Consider the following 16,302-nt stretch of genomic DNA (forward strand, 5'->3'; position numbering starts at 1 on the left):
CGTGACACAGCGTTTGAGTCCCGTGGAAACACAGCTGCCCGTGACACAGCGTTTGAATCGATAACCGCCAGCAGTCCGGGCATAACTGATCCACAACGGCTGCCCCAGCGTGCCCACTAACGAGTGAATTCTAATTGGTTGAGAGGAGCAGACTAGAAACTTCCAAACAGATGTGTTGAAACAAGTTGGAGCTAAACTCTGCAGGACTGTGGCCCTCCAAGACCGACATTGGACACCCCTGGGTTAAATAATAAATTCTACAGGGTTTCTAGGAGACGTGAGTGTGACACTATATATTCTATATCCGCCAAATTTCCCAGAGCTTCAGTATGAAGAGACCTAATAGAGACTTTTATTTATTCATAATGTTTTTGACTTGAGAACTGATAATGGGGTAATCTTATGTAAATATACCTGTATACTTTTTACTTGTAAGAGGGCCATGTAGTCATCTTATATTAAACTTCAGATATAATATAGAAGAACCTTGTGACCACAGAGTGTCAAGATTGTGTTTCGCAACTCTCACATTCATCAGCCCTGATACGGACTAATCCTGAACTAATGTAAGCACACATGACATCCATTACAGAGTATGACTGCAGCTAATTATAGAACATTATAGGACACCATCTCCTATTGTTTGTGAACATGCTGCTTGACATAATAATTAGAATCATGGGAAGCTGTTTCACAGCAGTCTATGCAAACGGCCGTGTTTGTGGCAGGAACTTCATTCAGAAGAGCCCAACTAAAAAGTGGTTAGTGTTTCTCCTAGTCTAGTTTATTCCTTTTTGCCTCAACTAAGTAAAGTCAGTGGTCATCCAAAAGGTCTACCTTTAGGTATGTTTATTGCTTTTTTTCTTCCTATTTAGTGGAAATTATTGAATTCTATTTATCATAAAGTATACTTTTCTCCACATATATAGTAAGGGATTGAAAGATAAAAAAATGATTTTAGGTAAGTATTTGTTAATTAAGTACTGTTGAGTCTCCAGTATTGTGAATAATTATAATTTTACTACAACAATATAAATTAATGTTTTGGAATTATTTTAACTTCTCTAGGATTTGCCATACTTCTTTTTTTCATGGATCCAACAGGAGAGATTGGAACTACTCCAAATCTTCAACAGATTGTTACTGGACGGTGTTATGAATATGTAACCTTGGTAAAACCCAGCTCTAGGTAAGAAAATGTGGAAAAAAGAGGACTTCAATATACTTTTTAAAGTGTATTTATGGTAACACTTTATAATAACTTTTATTGACAAATCACTAACAAACATTTTATGATGCTTAACAGATCATTAGTTAATAAATACCTCCCTTAAATCTCAAAGATTAATCAATCACTAAAAACTCTTTCTTTTACTGAAAAACACTTAAAAAGACATTAATTTTGAAGATGATGCACCTAATGCAGTCAGATGGAGTATGCTGGAAACTACTGATCAAATGCCAAATTAGTTATATCAACACAAATTAGTTATGTAGCCTCAACACAAGATAAATAAGTAAAATTCATGTTTACAGATTTAAGTGGGTGGAACATAATAAGATTGAGTTGGATTTACTCACTAATTTGTTAATTAAAAATTACTACAAAATCTAAATTCTTATAATGTTAATAACCAAAAATGTGTCAATTACATTCATAAGATTTTGATGTCATTTTAACTCAATTTTTTATTAAAAAACAGGGACACAATTCTATTACGTATATTTTATTAATTTCTTTTCATAAAATCTACTAAGGCAAAGAAAAGCATTTTACAGAGAACTTTTGCCCCTTCTGGGTGTAATATGGCTACGGTTAGGGTATGGTTAAGCTCAGTGGTATGGGTAGTTGTAAGGGTTACATTTTTATAATAAGGTGATGATGTCAAAATAATTAAAATATAAAAAAAGTGAATGATCAAGTGAAAGTTGAATAACATCTACAGGCATTTCAATTTACATTAAAATTATGTTTTTCATAGATAATGTTTCGTTAAAGTATATAAATTATCTCATATTTCTAGTTATGTGAACACATATTTGTAATATGACTGTTAAAAATGTTTTATGAATTAAAGTTATTATATGGCGTTACCATGTGCTTAAAATATAGGTTTAAGCGTACTGTTCAGTTAACAACATGTCAGTTCCCATTCTGTCGGTGTCTCGACGTTGTTTCAAACCGTCAGATGGGGTTCGCCCTTGAGAACCTATCACTTGGACTGGTTTAGAAACAGGCCAATGAAATTGGGGAATGAAATTTGCAAGCCGGTCTCCGCCCCCGGATGTCCGGGTATAAAATGGAGACGGCTGCTACCACTTCGATCCCTTCTGGATTCGGTTCCCCCACTCAGGCGGCCCCCCAGAAGAAGTCATCGAAGAGGAGACCACCTCCCCGTCAGCAGACACTGTGGAAGCAAAAGTGGCCCTCATGGGAAGACCCCAGGGAGACCGAGAATACCTTTGAGCCGACCCCCGCCATTGGCTCGAGCTTCCCACACGGTCACGGTGGCTACGGTGACCTGTCCGTCTCGGCTACTCGATCCAATTCGCCAGAGTTCCGCCCAAGTTTCGAGGCATCCTCTCATCCTCGATCAGAGGCAGGGATGCTCCCGTACTATGGGCCGAGGTTGCCATCCTGTTGGCATAGGCGATCAAGCTCTAGCCGAGATGTTCAATGGGTTTTACAGCCCGTACTTCATCATCCCCATATAACGGGGGGGGGGGGTGGGTTGCGCCCCATCCTAGATCTCCGTACCTTGAACAGGCAGCTACAAAAGCTGCCTTTCAGGATGCTCATGCAGAAGCGCATCCTGGCATCTATCAGTTGTCAATATTAGTTCATGGCAATCGACCTGAATGACGCTTACTTTCATGTCTCGATTCTACCTTGTCATTGCCCTTTCTAACGGTTCGCTTTCGAGGGTCAGGCATATCAGTACAGAGTCCACCCTTTCGGTCTGTCCCTGTCCCCACGAGTCTATATAAAGATCGTGGAGGCCGCCCTTACTCCCCTCAGGGACAGAGGTGTGCAGATACTCAACTATCTCGATGACTGGCTCATCTTGGCACACTCTCGAGATCTGTTATGTTAACACGGGGACCTTGTACTCCAGCACCTAGATCGATTGGGTCTAAAGGTCAACCTAGAAAAGAACAAGCTTTCTCTCATGCAAAGCACCCTCTTTCTCGGTAGGGAACTCAACTCTGTCTCAGGGTTGGAGTGCAGTGTGCAACGGGCAGGCAGTGTCGGGGTGGTGGACGGGCTCCCGCTTGCGCTGCCATATCAAATGCCTAGAGTTGTAGGCTGTGCTACTTGCACTAAAGCGGCTACAACCTCTCGTGCAGGAAATGCACCTGCTGGGCCTGTTGGACATTACAGCTGCCGTAGCGTACATCAATCGGGGTGGCATACACTCACGGAAACTTATACTACTAGTCCGACGCCTCCTCCTGTGGAGTCACCAAGTGATCCGCTGCCTGAGAGCCGGATATATCCCAGACGACCTGAACCAGACAGCCGACACACTCTCTTGTCAGACGACGCCTCGCGGAGAGTGGCGACTCCACCCCCGCCCAGTCCAGCTCATTTGGGTGCAGTTCGGGCAGGCTCAGGAAGACCTGTTAACCTCCCTGGACACCACCGGATGCCCGCTATGGTACTCCCTGTCCGAGGCCCCCCTCGGCACGGAGGCTCTGGCACACAGCTGGCCGTGGGACAAGCGGAACTTAAGCCTTCCCCCTAGTGAGTCTCATTGCACAGACCCTGTGCAAAGTCAGGGAAGAGGAGTTTTAAGTGCTACTAGTTGCGCCATACTGGCCAGACTGGACTTGGTTCTCAAAGGTAATGCTTCTGTCGACAACTCCCCCTGGCCGATTCCCCTGACGAAGGACCTGCTTTCTCAGGGGAAAGGCACATTGTGGCATCCCAGGCCAGACCTCTGGAACCTCCATGTCTGACCCTTGGACGAGACATGGAGATCCTCAGTGGCCTAGCACCAGCGGTGGTTAAGACCATTACTCAAGCTAGGGCCCCGGCCACTAGGTGGTTATACGCCTATAAGTGACGCCTCTTCTCGTCCTAGTGTTCTTCTCGCAGAGAAGACCCACGGAGTTGCTCGATTGCTCAGATAGCCAGAGAACCCTCTGTCTATCTTTCAGTTCGACACAACGTCGAGAGACTGACAGAAAGGGAACGTCTTGGTTAAGGATGTAACCTCAGTTCCCTGATGGAGGGAACGAGACGTTGAATCCTCCTTGCCACAAACACGTGCCGACCGCTGCAGTAGTCGTGAGAGGCTCTCAGGCTCCTCAGAACTAAAGGTGAATGAATCCAGCACACCGTCTCCCTTTTATAGAGTCTGGCATGCAAATTTCATTCGCCAATTTCATTGGCCTTTATCTAAACCAGTCGAAGTGATAGATTCTCAAGGGCGAAACCCCATCTGTTGGTTCGACACAACGTCTCATTCCATCTATCAGGGAACTGAGGTTACATCCGTAACCAAGACGTTTTCACTACACTTAAAAGTGAATTAAATGTAATATTTAAAAAAAAACTTTTAATGAAAAAAGCAATTGGCTTTAAATATAATAGCCAAGAGTTTAAATTTATATCAAATGCATATAGTTTAACTTAAGAGTGATGTTTGACCAATTTAAGTTGTGAAAGATCATGAAAATGACATTCTGTGTAGTGTTGCCGTGTTTGAAAGTAAGCAATCTGCCAAGTTGTAAATCTAAATTATGAATGAATAACAAAGTTATTGGCTTGGAAAAAAGGGAGTCGATTCTGAATCACACAAACGAGTCGTCCCTAGTCTGATTCGGGAACCGCCGTGGATTTACTTCACTACATTTAGTCCCCGCCTACGTTTTGCTACGACTGCCTGTGAAAACCTCACTCTTCTCCCCCATAGACTGTAGCTTGTGAGGTTCATTCACCCTAGACCAATCACAGCAGACTAGACCATTAGACCAATCACATCAGAATAGGGTAGCGGAAAGGAGGGGATAAGACAGTTGAATTGCGGAACGAATCATTTGAGAGTCTGTCAAGAAGTAAGGTAAGAATAACTGCCTATTAAACAAAAAAAAAGTGTTTTTAGAATTTCTATGTACATAAACTTGTTATTGGACACTACATAAACCAAAGTAGACATTAAAATTACCTAGTAATGAACTCTTTAATGCTTGTTTAGTGTTGCACACTTACGTTATCCAAAAACATTTGAAAAACTGTTATAAGTTGAGTATTTTTTTTTTAAATTGAGGAAACTGGTTGCATTAAAATGTTTAAGGTCTTTGTGTAAGAAATTTAGCGGGATATAGCTGTGAGGTTGCGAATAGGAACCAACAACTCACTCCGTCCCTCCCCTTTACCATTTGAAAAAAAGGTTGCTTCGCTTCTTTGCCGAAGGAGAAAACGTATTTACGTATGTAGATAGAAATAGCTCATTCTAAGGTAATTAAAACACTTCATTATGTAAGGTCTTTATACACCTCTGAATGCATAGTTATGTATATTATCAGAAATGGCCAGTATTTTAATTAAATGTTTATAAAAATTGTATTTAATTACTTTTGAGTTTTTTGTCATTTGTATTTTCTTTAACAAAAATCTGAAATATAATTTATAATTAAATAGTTTGAGAAACTGTATTTTGTATTTTAAAATACTTATTCAAATATGAGTATTATCGCGTACAATTACTTTCATCGCCATGCAGGGGCTGCACCACTGATCAGAAATTGCTAAAAATATTTAAGAAGACAATATTTTAACACATATTTCCATATTCCATGTATAGCATATGCAATATTATGGTAAACAAAACTTCCATGCCAAAACCTCCCTAAAACATATGAGATTTTTAACTAAAGAGCACACACTTATAGTTATTGATGTGCTTAAAAAAAACAGATAGACATTCATTGCTAGATTTAAACAGAATCTACATGAAAACCTGACTGTTTCCAGGAAAATTATTTTAATCATATTTTTGTCTGAGAGAAGATGGAGATATAAACCTGTCATTTGTCTATAAAACATACGTCGAGAGACTGACAGAAAGGGAACGTCTCAGTCACGTCTGTAATCTCAGTTCCCGAACTGAGGTTACAGACGTAACTGAGACGTTCCCTTTCTTTTAGTCTCTCAACGTTGTGTCGAGCCGACAGATGGGGTTCCCTTGGAAAATGCCACAACATTGTATCGTGTCACAATCTCTAGCCAAGAGACGGTAACAGGCCTGGGCATGTCAGCACGAGGCTTTCAGGAAACTGTAACCATCCAGTGTGATGGTCGGGGGTCCCAGCGCTTTCTTGGAGAAAGATGGGTACACCCTGACCGGTAACCTTTCATAGACGGAGGCCTTAGCTCTCTAGATAGCACACTGACCCAACCTGCTGGAGGGTGGGGAGGTGCTTTCGCAGGCAAATGCCCCCCCCGATGCCAGTCATGTTGCCACGCAGGACGTGGGCTGACACCGGGTTTACGCAAAGGTTGTAAAACCTTGCGAAGGTGTTGGGCGCAGCTTTGCAAATGTCTGCCAGAGAGGCATCTCTGGCCAGTGCCCAGGAGGTGGCTATACCCTGTGTGGAGTGAGCCCAGACTGCCAATGGGCACGGGAGATCTTGTGATCGGTATGCCGCCGTAACGGCATCCACGATCCAGTTCGCCAGTCTCTGTTTGGAGACAGCCCTCCCCTTCTGATGTCCTCCGAACAGACAAAGAACTGGTCAGAGCTCCTGAAGCTCTGCGTTGGATCCAAGTAGATGCGCAGTTTGTGTTCCCCTACCCTCTGGAAGAAAGCGAGGGCAATCAGGAGGGACGTCTTACTCAAAAGGTGAGGAAGATCGGAACCTCCGAGGGGCTCGAAGGGGGGCCCAGAGAGGTCCGCCAGGACCATAGTAAGGTCCCAAGAGGATATGGAGCGGAGATGAGGCGGATTCCGCCTTCTCGCGCCCCTTAGGAACCTGGTGACCAGGTCGTGCTGCCCTAGAGCCTTTCCATCAACTGAGTCGTGACGAATGGCAATAGCGGCTACATACAGCTTCAGTGTGGAGGGGGAGATGTTAGTCTCCAGTCTCTCTTGTAAGAAGGACAACACGATCCCGATCAAGCACCTTCTGTGGGTCTTCTCATTGAGAAAGACACTAGGACCCGAAGAGGCGCCATTTATAGGCGTATAACTGCCTAGTAGATAGGGGCCTTACCTGGGTGATGGTCTCCACCACAGAGGGGAGTAGCCTACTCAGGATCTCCTCGTCCCGTCCAGAGACCAGACATGGAGGTTCCAGAGGTCTAGAACGTGCGTCCCTGCCTCTGACAGTGGTGGATTGGATGCCCCGAAACTTTGGAGGGTTTCTGGCGAACTGGAACAAGTAGCCACGACGGACCGTCCTCAGCAGCCATCGAGACAGTGTTGGCAGCTCTTGCTAAGCTCCCAGGGACTGAGACAGGGGGACCAAGGGGACGGTCTGCTTCACCATTCCCACAGGGGGGGGTTCGTCGGCTGGCAGAGCTAATCACATCTCGCGGGGGACCCCGGAGGGAAGGTTGGCTCCGCCGACTTACCTACCTGGCGGAACAGCTGCACGCACTGTCGGTTTGAGAGTGGTGGTGGCTGTAATGTGTGTTCGACATTAAGTCTCGCCAAGACGTGAGGTCGGGTTGCCGTGAGGTGTGGCTGTGATGGTTGGACCCAATGTTGTTCTCCGTGGGGTCTTCCCCTTCTGGGGAGCATATTGCGAGAAGGTTGCTGACGGGGTTGAGGTTTCCCCCTCGACTTCCTTCTCTGGGGTGCAGCCTAAGCTGGGAGCACAGGAACCGGAACCGATGTCGAAGGGGGCCTCAGCTTCTGGGAAGCAGACGTCGCACAAGATCTCGGAGGCCTCTGGGTGGCCAAGTCGCGGCAAGGTAAAATGTGGCTGTAACAAATCTCAATAAAATGGAAGGAAGGAGGCGGGAACCGGCAAACATTTAAACATTTAATAAAGTAATATAACAGCCGGCGGCCCCTCACGGACGACCGCCGGCGAACAAAAGATAATATAAATACAAACATAACATAAGTTCGGGCCCGGTCCTCTCTCCTCGACGGTCCGGTCGCTCGTTCCTTTTATATTCTCCCATCTCCTATGTGATTCGAGGCCGGTGTGCGCACAGCTGGCGCTAATTCACAATTACTCACCGGACTCGAACCACGGTCTCGCCCCGCCTACTCTACTACATACCCCCATCACCCCTCACAGGCCGGGGGGTACCCCCGCGACTGTGCAAGCTCCCTCCCCCTCCCTCGGGGGGGGTGGGGTGGGGGGTATGCAGCGACGAGACGAGACAACGGAGACGGGAGCCCTCGGAGCGACCGGAAAGAGAGAGGGGAGAGAGGAAAAAAAAAAATCCGGTTCCCCGACATGCTGCCGCTCGTTCCTCAACCAGCCGGAGTACTCTCCTTCGCGGTGCCTTGCAGTGGCCCTGGGGCTTCGGTGGACGGCTCGACCGTCCGCCCCCTGGCGGCCGGTGGTGGCTCCTCCTTTATCCGGGAGTCGGGGCGGGTTCCCCGTCCCCTGTTCCTCCCCCTTGGGCGGACGGACGCAGGCTCCGGCCTCTGGCAGGCGGTGGCTCACCCGGCACTTCCGCCCCCTGCTCCTCCCCCTCAGGGGACGGACACAGGCTCCGGCCTCTGGCGGACGGCGGCAACCCCCCCGCTCCCACTTGGACGAAAGCCACCCCACCTCGACCCAGGGGCGCGGCAGCAAAGGTCGCCGTTCCACCGAAGTTTTGACGGTGGCCGCACTGTGCACTTCTGTTTCCCCAGAGCCACCGCTTCGGGCAGCCACTGGCGGACGCCCTTCGTCCGCGCTGCCCGAACTCTCCGGCACCGCGAGGCCACTCGGCGGCGAGGACTCTCCGACAGCATGTCTCTCCTTCCTCCCGGGTTTCGGCACCAATGTAACAAATCTCAATAAAATGGAAAGAAGGAGGCGGGAACCGGCAAACATTTAAACATTTAATAAAGTAATATAACAGCCGGCGGTCCCTCACGGACGACCGCCGGCGAACAAAACATAATATAAATACAAACATAACATAAGTTCGGGCCCGGTCCTCTCTCCTCGACGGTCCGGTCGCTCGTTCCTTTTATATTCTCCCATCTCCTACGTGATTCGAGGCCGGTGTGCGCACAGCTGGCGCTAATTCACAATTACTCACCGGTCTCGAACCACGGTCTCGCCCCGCCTACTCTACTACAGTGGCTAATTGCCTCTGTCTGCTTCTTCACCGTCGAGAACTGCTGAGCGAAGTCCTTGACGGTGTCACCAGTCAGCCCCCCCTGTGAGATGGGTGGGTAGAGAAAGCGGACTTTCTCGGTGTCACTCATCTGCGCAAGGTTTAGCCAGAGGTGTCTCTCTTGAACCACTAGTGTGGACATCGTCTGACCCAGGTCCCGTGCCATCACCTTGGTCACCCGTAGGGCGAGGTCAGTGGCGGCACGGGGATCCTGCATACTACCTGGGTCGGCCATACCCTCATGGAGCTCTCTTAACGCCTTGGTCTGGTGGACCTGCAGGATGGCAATGGCGTGAAGAGAGGAGGCAGCCTGGCCTGCAGAAGCGTAAGCCTTCGACACCAGTGATGCCGAAGTCTTACACGTTTAGACGGAAGGCGTGGTCAAATCCTCCAGGTGGCACCCGTCTGCGGGCAAAGGTGCACCACGACCACACGTTCCACCTGGGGTATATCGATGTAACCTTTGGCTGCCCCACCATCGAGGGAAGTAAGGGAGCTAGAACTGGTTTGACTGGAGCAAGCTGTGAGTGGAGCACTCCAAGTCTTGCACAGCTCTACATGCGCCTCCTGGAAGAATGGCAGCTGGGGAGGGCGCGGTTTGGCACCGCGCCGACCCCAGGAACCACGTATCCAGCCACGAGCATTGGGAAGGAGGCAGTGGTTTGCACTGCAACCCAATGCCTGCGGCTGCCCGGGTAAGCATGGTTGACATCTCAACATCTGCTTCCTCCTGACCTCGACACCCCTTGAGGAGGAGCTCGGAGTCTTCAGCGTCGGATGCCAACAAGTCTTCCTTTCGATGCTTTGAGCAACATCTCATCATCGTCAAGCATCATTTCCGAATACGTGGCTGAAGATCCGGACGGTTTTGCCACCGTTGGTTGGGGAATGATCAGAAGAGCCAGGCGGGGTGCGAGCGGGCCGTGAGCGCTTGGCTTGCGGGTTTACGTTCGCAGAGGTCCACATATCACTAACGATGCTAGCACTAGAGGTCATAAGGGCCCTAGCCACTGACGTCTCAGCCCGGGTTGCAAACAAAGTGGTGGCTGGTTCTCGGAGGAAGACAGCCACCCGTGACCGCAACTTCTGAATGACCATGTGCCCGCAGTGCAGGTGTCTACGAAAGCTGCCTTAGCGTGCTGGACGCCCAGAAACTTGATGCAGCTATCAAGAGAACAGCCGGACACGCCGCGCTGGAGAAATGCACAGTCCTTGAAAGGACTTTTTTGATAAAACCTCTGAACACCTCTGGAACCGCCGAGATGCCCAGGGGTAGGGGTGATCCGGCAATATGCTTAAAGTTTTTAGTTTTAAGCTCATAGTCATGAGCGATGGCTATGAAGAACAAAAGGTAAATGAATGCTTCACGCCGCCTTCCTTTTATACCGGGGGCGGAGACCGGCATGCAAATTTCATTAGCCAAATTTTATTGGCCTCTTCTATATTAGTCAGAGTTGAGGCACAATGTCGAAAGACCGACAGAAAGGGAACTATGCAGTTTGCTTATACACTATATGGAGCGAACGTCTGGTTATACTACAGCGAAAACAAATTTTAATGAAGGTCATTGTACTTTATTTTATAGTCACACACTTTACTTTTCGCAGACGCAGCAAATAACAAAAATCAATGTAAAAGAAAATCAAAAATGATATGTTTGCACTCTGTTGTAACTTATTTCAGTCAACTTATTCCTGCACAACATAAAATCCTTATAATATTGTTGTTCCTGAAAATGTTAACAATAATGAAATGAGTCAAAGCAAGGTTGACCCCTCCCCTACCTGAATTAGAAGTTTTGATTGACTTTTCAGACCAGACCTGTCTGTTATTAGGCGCGTTTGACTTATTACGGGGCTGATGATAATATAAAAATGACGTGTAGGGCCAACATGTTGTATTTAAGTTGCTGAAATCTAAAAGGTTGATACTGCTGTTTAGTTTAGACAACTTTTCTCTCTTTCTTCAATGTTTATCTAACATCAAATGATTGCTTGTAAAAATATTTTGTATTTTTCTCAGAAGTATTTTTTATTTTATTTAAATACATTTGATGAGAAAATATTTGTATTTTTTAACCAAATACTTTTTTACGTATTTGTGTCATGATGCACAAAGAGGCCGAGACTCAAATGCAGGAGTGAAGAGAGTTTATTAATGTACAAAAAAAAGAGCATGTGGCGAGCTGTCAAAACAACAACCCGTGTGCTCGACAAGACAAACCCCCAAACCAGACACAAAGCCCCTATGTGACTGGGATCACAACAGTACCCACGAAGCCACTGATCTTGTCGGGGTTCCGGAGGAGTAACGCTTTCTTCGTGCCGTGTTCAGCAAGTCGCGGGCCACCTCCCTTTCTCTGCATCTCCCCATGACTGTGCCATAGAACTTCTCCCAGGCACTTCTCCGCCCAAGGGTCGACTTTATTCCCAGTCTGGTCCTGAAAGAGAGGTCATGGATGAAAACATTAATGATTCTCTACTATCTGGGCTCATTCGCTGCTCCTTCTCGCCGGCCGGTGCAGGCTTGAAATGGACCGCTTTGAAGAATCGATCCACCAACCTGAGGATGATGGGGATGCCGGAGGGAGGGAGGCCAGTAACAAAGTCTAAGGCGATGTGTTATCAAGGGCGAGAGATAATGGGGAGTGAGTGGAGCAGTACAGCAGGAGGGCGGAGGGAGGGCTTACATTGAGCGCAGACAGAGCAAACTAACACAAACTGTCATCAGCGGCCAGGGCAGGCCACCAATACCACTGATGGACAGAAGCCATGGTTCCCTGGACTCCTGGATGGCTGACTAACCTGGACGAATGACCCCATTGAAGGACGTCAGGGCGCAGCCGTCACGTACAAACTGCGCCCCAGGCACTCTCTCGGCCCTTGGCAATCATCCAAGTCTGACTTTTAGTTCAGCACAGAAGAGTTTTATACCTTTCAAGGGGAAGGGCAACATAAAGGTGGAGACGATTAAAAAAAATGCAAATGAAGCACAGGAATCAGCCCGTTACTAGAATTTTCCCAGCCACGATCTCATCAGCACAACAGTGTCATTCATGCATATGTGCTAATCAAAACAGGGACGAATGAGCCCAGCTAGTAGAGAAACATGAATTTATTTATCCATGGCCTATTTTTCAGGACCGGACATGGAATAAAGTCAACCCTTGGGCAAAGTCATAGGGGAGATGCGGAGGAAGAGAGGTGGCTCGCGACTTGCTAAACACGGCACGAAGATAGCGGTATTGACATCGGATCCCCGACCAGATCAGTGGCTTCAACCTCAAATACAGGAGGCACAGAGACAGGAGACGTGGCAGGACCCAGACAAGACGCATAACAAAACGAGCTCCAGCACCCCAATCCACGTGAGGATTATGCTGTAACAACTAAGGATGCCCTAATGTAAAAAAATTCTAAATCCCTTTATTGTCACTCAACCATATACTCTACAAAGGTACAACAGTAGATGAAAATCTTGGGTGCAGTTCCGACCAACATGGCAGTTTGACAGACAGTTATTGTACACATTTACACAGTAAACATTTCTGTACAAGTTTTACACCAGAATACAACAAATGACACATTATTTACATGTAACTACAAACCTATATTATAGGTGTATTGGGGAAATCGAGGATGTACAGCTTAATGCTCTCACAGTGGTTTCCAGAAATGTGAAGCCTTTGAAGAGTTGAAGAATTGGAAAAAATTAAAAATAGTTAAATTTAGCAGATGCTGCAAATTGCGCCACACAGCAGTGGTATGTAGAAGTTGCTAGGGCTGGGCGATATGGCAAAAATTTGTCTCTTTAAGTAAAGGGAGTGTTCATTCAATACATTCAACCCATGAAAGGTCAATTTACTGCGTACATTCGAACGCTATTGGCTCAGCACCTACGCACATACATAAAGCTGCAACAATGTCCTGCTTGAGTATTGGGATTCTTTCAAAAAGACTTCTCACATAAACTGTAGTACATTTCTTTAATCATGCAAGTATCTTATACACAAGGTTCAAACATTTAATGTGCAAACGAACACACTTCATTACATTTCTAATCTCTACAGGGCAGCGCTGGTTTGTTACATATGCACCAGCTCATGTTAGCAGATATGGTAAATTTCACTTTCGTTTCCGCTTCCAATCATGTTTTCCTCCTCATGTGGAATTTTCTTTGCCAAGTGCAGTATGAAATGGACTTTGAACTTTGACATGAATGCTAAAGCTGCACGCAGTCAGTCCATTTCAGACTGACGGTTGCTGCGTTTATCTCTGCTGTCTGTTATACTTTAAAATTAATTCATATCGAGTTAAAATGGCAATAACTTATCATTGTTATCAAAATCAATTCTATCGCGATTCGATAGGATATAGTTTATTGGCCCAGCCATAGAAGTGGCGTTGTACCGTATTTGAATTTTTATAACGAAAAGTTAACTTAAGTTCTAGTTTTTAAGTCCGAGACCTTTAAGGCTGCAGCCCCCTCAATTGGGAAATAGCTTTTGTGTGTGCTTCGGGTAGCCTGCTACGACTCCTGATCCCACACCCAGGGTCCTATGTCTACCTATTAGCGGCCTCAAATGTGCCTGTAGTAGCGATAACCATAGTGATCAAATGTCATCGTCTATGACTGAGCTGGTATTTTTGAGACACAAAAATGTTGGTGAACTGAAATAATCAGTTAATCAGGGAATATGCTCTTTGGCTCACTTTCGTAAATTCCGTGCGAGTGCCTGAGACACGCGTTGCTCAATAACAGGGCTCAGTGAAAGACAGATGTCTGTTGCAGCACTGACTGGAATACAAATTTGGAATAAAGATATACTATTTCGCAATTTGATTTTGTTTGTGTCAGTGGGTCTATTTCATTATTTGAGCAGAAATAATGCAAATAACCGATGCTGATTTGCGGCCTGATTTAAAATAATGCGAAATACCAGCAATCACGCGCTGAAATTAAGCCCTGCTTAAGCCCTGGCAAAAAAAATACAGCACCACCTTATCAAAATAAGTTGCTTTAAATTAATTATCCACCCTCCACCCACACGCACGTATAATTTTCTCTGATAGAGATATCTGCACCCGACCCGATCCAGATCCTCACTTTAATTACTCTAATTCTTTGTTTTAAACATGATGTTATCAGGTTCAGATATCTCTGATAGTAAAATAATACGCCGATCGTAAAATGATTTAAAATGAAGATTTATTTACAAAACAAAAGTTTCTCTTTGGCCAGATCAGCCTAAATGTTCTTAATAAAATAAACGCAGGCTTTACTCCTTCCAAGGGTTGTATGTAACGTGTCATTGCGTTACATGCATTACATTTAGTCATTTAGCAGACGCTTTTATCCAAAGCGACTTACAAAGAGTTAGGGAGAAACAAGCCATATGTCATACTGGAGCCATAATACATTAGGTGCCAATACAAAGATACTGGTTTTTCAACAAAAGCTAGTGTTTTTTTTTTCATTTGTCTGTCAGGTATTCACAGGAGAGTTTGGTTTTCAGTAGTTTTTTTGAATGTTGTGAGAGATGTGGTTGACCGGACAGAGTTAGGAAGAATGTTCCACCAGGAAGGAGTTGTGAAGCCGAATGAGCGGGAAAGCGGCGTCTTCTATTGCCTTCTCCTTATCAGAAGGCAATACAAGACGCCGCTGGTTTGCTGAACGCAGGGATCTTGATGTGGTGTAGGAGTGGAGGAGGGTGTGAAAGTAAGCCAGTGCAGATCCAGTGATAGTCCTGTAGGCAAGCTTTAGTGACTTGAATCTTATACGGGCTTCGACCGGTAGCCAGTGGAGGGAGATGAAAAGGGGTGTCACATGAGCCCTTTTGGGCTGTTGGAAGACGAGGCGTGCTGCAGCGTTCTGAACCTAGTGGAGCGGTTTGGTAGCCTTTGCAGGAAGACCAGCAAGGAGAGCATTGCAGTAGTCAAACCTTGAGATTACCAGGGCCTGACCAAGGAGTTGTGCCGCATGCTCAGTGAGATAGGGTCTAACCTTTCTAACGTGAATAAGGCATATCGGCATGACCGTGTTGTCTTTGCAATGTGATCATTGAAGGAGAGGTGTTCATCAAATATGACTCCGAGGTTCCTGGCTGTTTTGGAAGGAGTGATTGTGGTATTGCCAAGATGGATGTTGAGATCGTGTTGCACCGTAGGGTGTGCCGTAAACACAAGTAATTCTGTCTTGGCAGGGTTTAGCTGGAGGTGATGCCCTTTCATCCAAGCTAAGATGTTCTCGAGGCAAGCTGTAATGCCAGCTGCCACAGTGGAATCGTCTGGGTGAAACGAGATGTAGATCTGGGTGTCGTCAGCATAACAGTGATACAAGAAGCCATGTGCCTGTATGATGGGTCCCAAGGATGTCATGTAGATGGAAAAAGCAGCAGTCCAAGCACCGATACCTGAGGCCCCAGTGATCAAGTGTTACGCAGTGGACAGCGAGCCCCTCCATGACACCCTGAAGGATCTGTTGGAGAGGTAGGATTTGAGCCAGTAGAGAGGAGAGCCTGAGATTTTTGCGATGATAGGGTTGCTAGCGGTATCTGGTGATTGACAGTGTCAAAAGCTGCAGATAAGTCTAGCAGAATCAGGACAGAGGATTTAGATTCCGCCTTGGGTAGCCGCAGTGCTTCTGTGACCGATAGCAGTGCAGTCTCAGTGGAGTGGTTCGTTTTGAAGCCAGACTGCTTGTCATCCAGTAGTTTGTTCTGTGATAGGTAGGAAGAAACCTGGTTGAACGCTGCCCTTTCAAGTGTTTTTGCAATAAATGGGAGGAGAGAGACAGGTCTGTAACTGTTGGGAGTAGAGGGGTCCAATGTGGGTTTCTTTAGTAGGGGTGTGACTTGTGTCTGTTTGAATGTGGATGGAAAAGTGCCGGTGAGCAGAGAGGTGTTGATGATGTGTGTGAGTGCAGGTGTGAGTGTGCTGGATATGGCCTGAAGGAGATCGGAGGGGATTGGGTCGAGGGGACAGTTGGTGGGGTGGCTGGAGAGAAGT

At 46.4% G+C, this 16,302-nt stretch overlaps 1 protein-coding gene across 1 annotated transcript in view; it reads left to right on the forward strand.

Moving 5' to 3' along the window:
• Positions 1–1,091: 1,091 nt before the first annotated feature.
• Positions 1,092–16,302, forward strand: part of LOC130412881 (ADP-ribosyl cyclase/cyclic ADP-ribose hydrolase 1) — a 117,995-nt gene continuing 102,784 nt past the window's right edge. Inside the window, exon 1 of the mRNA XM_056737678.1 lies at positions 1,092–1,189. Coding sequence (XP_056593656.1) covers positions 1,092–1,189 — 98 coding nt within the window. The remainder of the gene's footprint in view (positions 1,190–16,302) is intronic.

The sequence above is a fragment of the Triplophysa dalaica genome, chromosome 23, assembly GCF_015846415.1.
Source record: "Triplophysa dalaica isolate WHDGS20190420 chromosome 23, ASM1584641v1, whole genome shotgun sequence".
Classification (NCBI taxonomy): domain Eukaryota; kingdom Metazoa; phylum Chordata; class Actinopteri; order Cypriniformes; family Nemacheilidae; genus Triplophysa; species Triplophysa dalaica.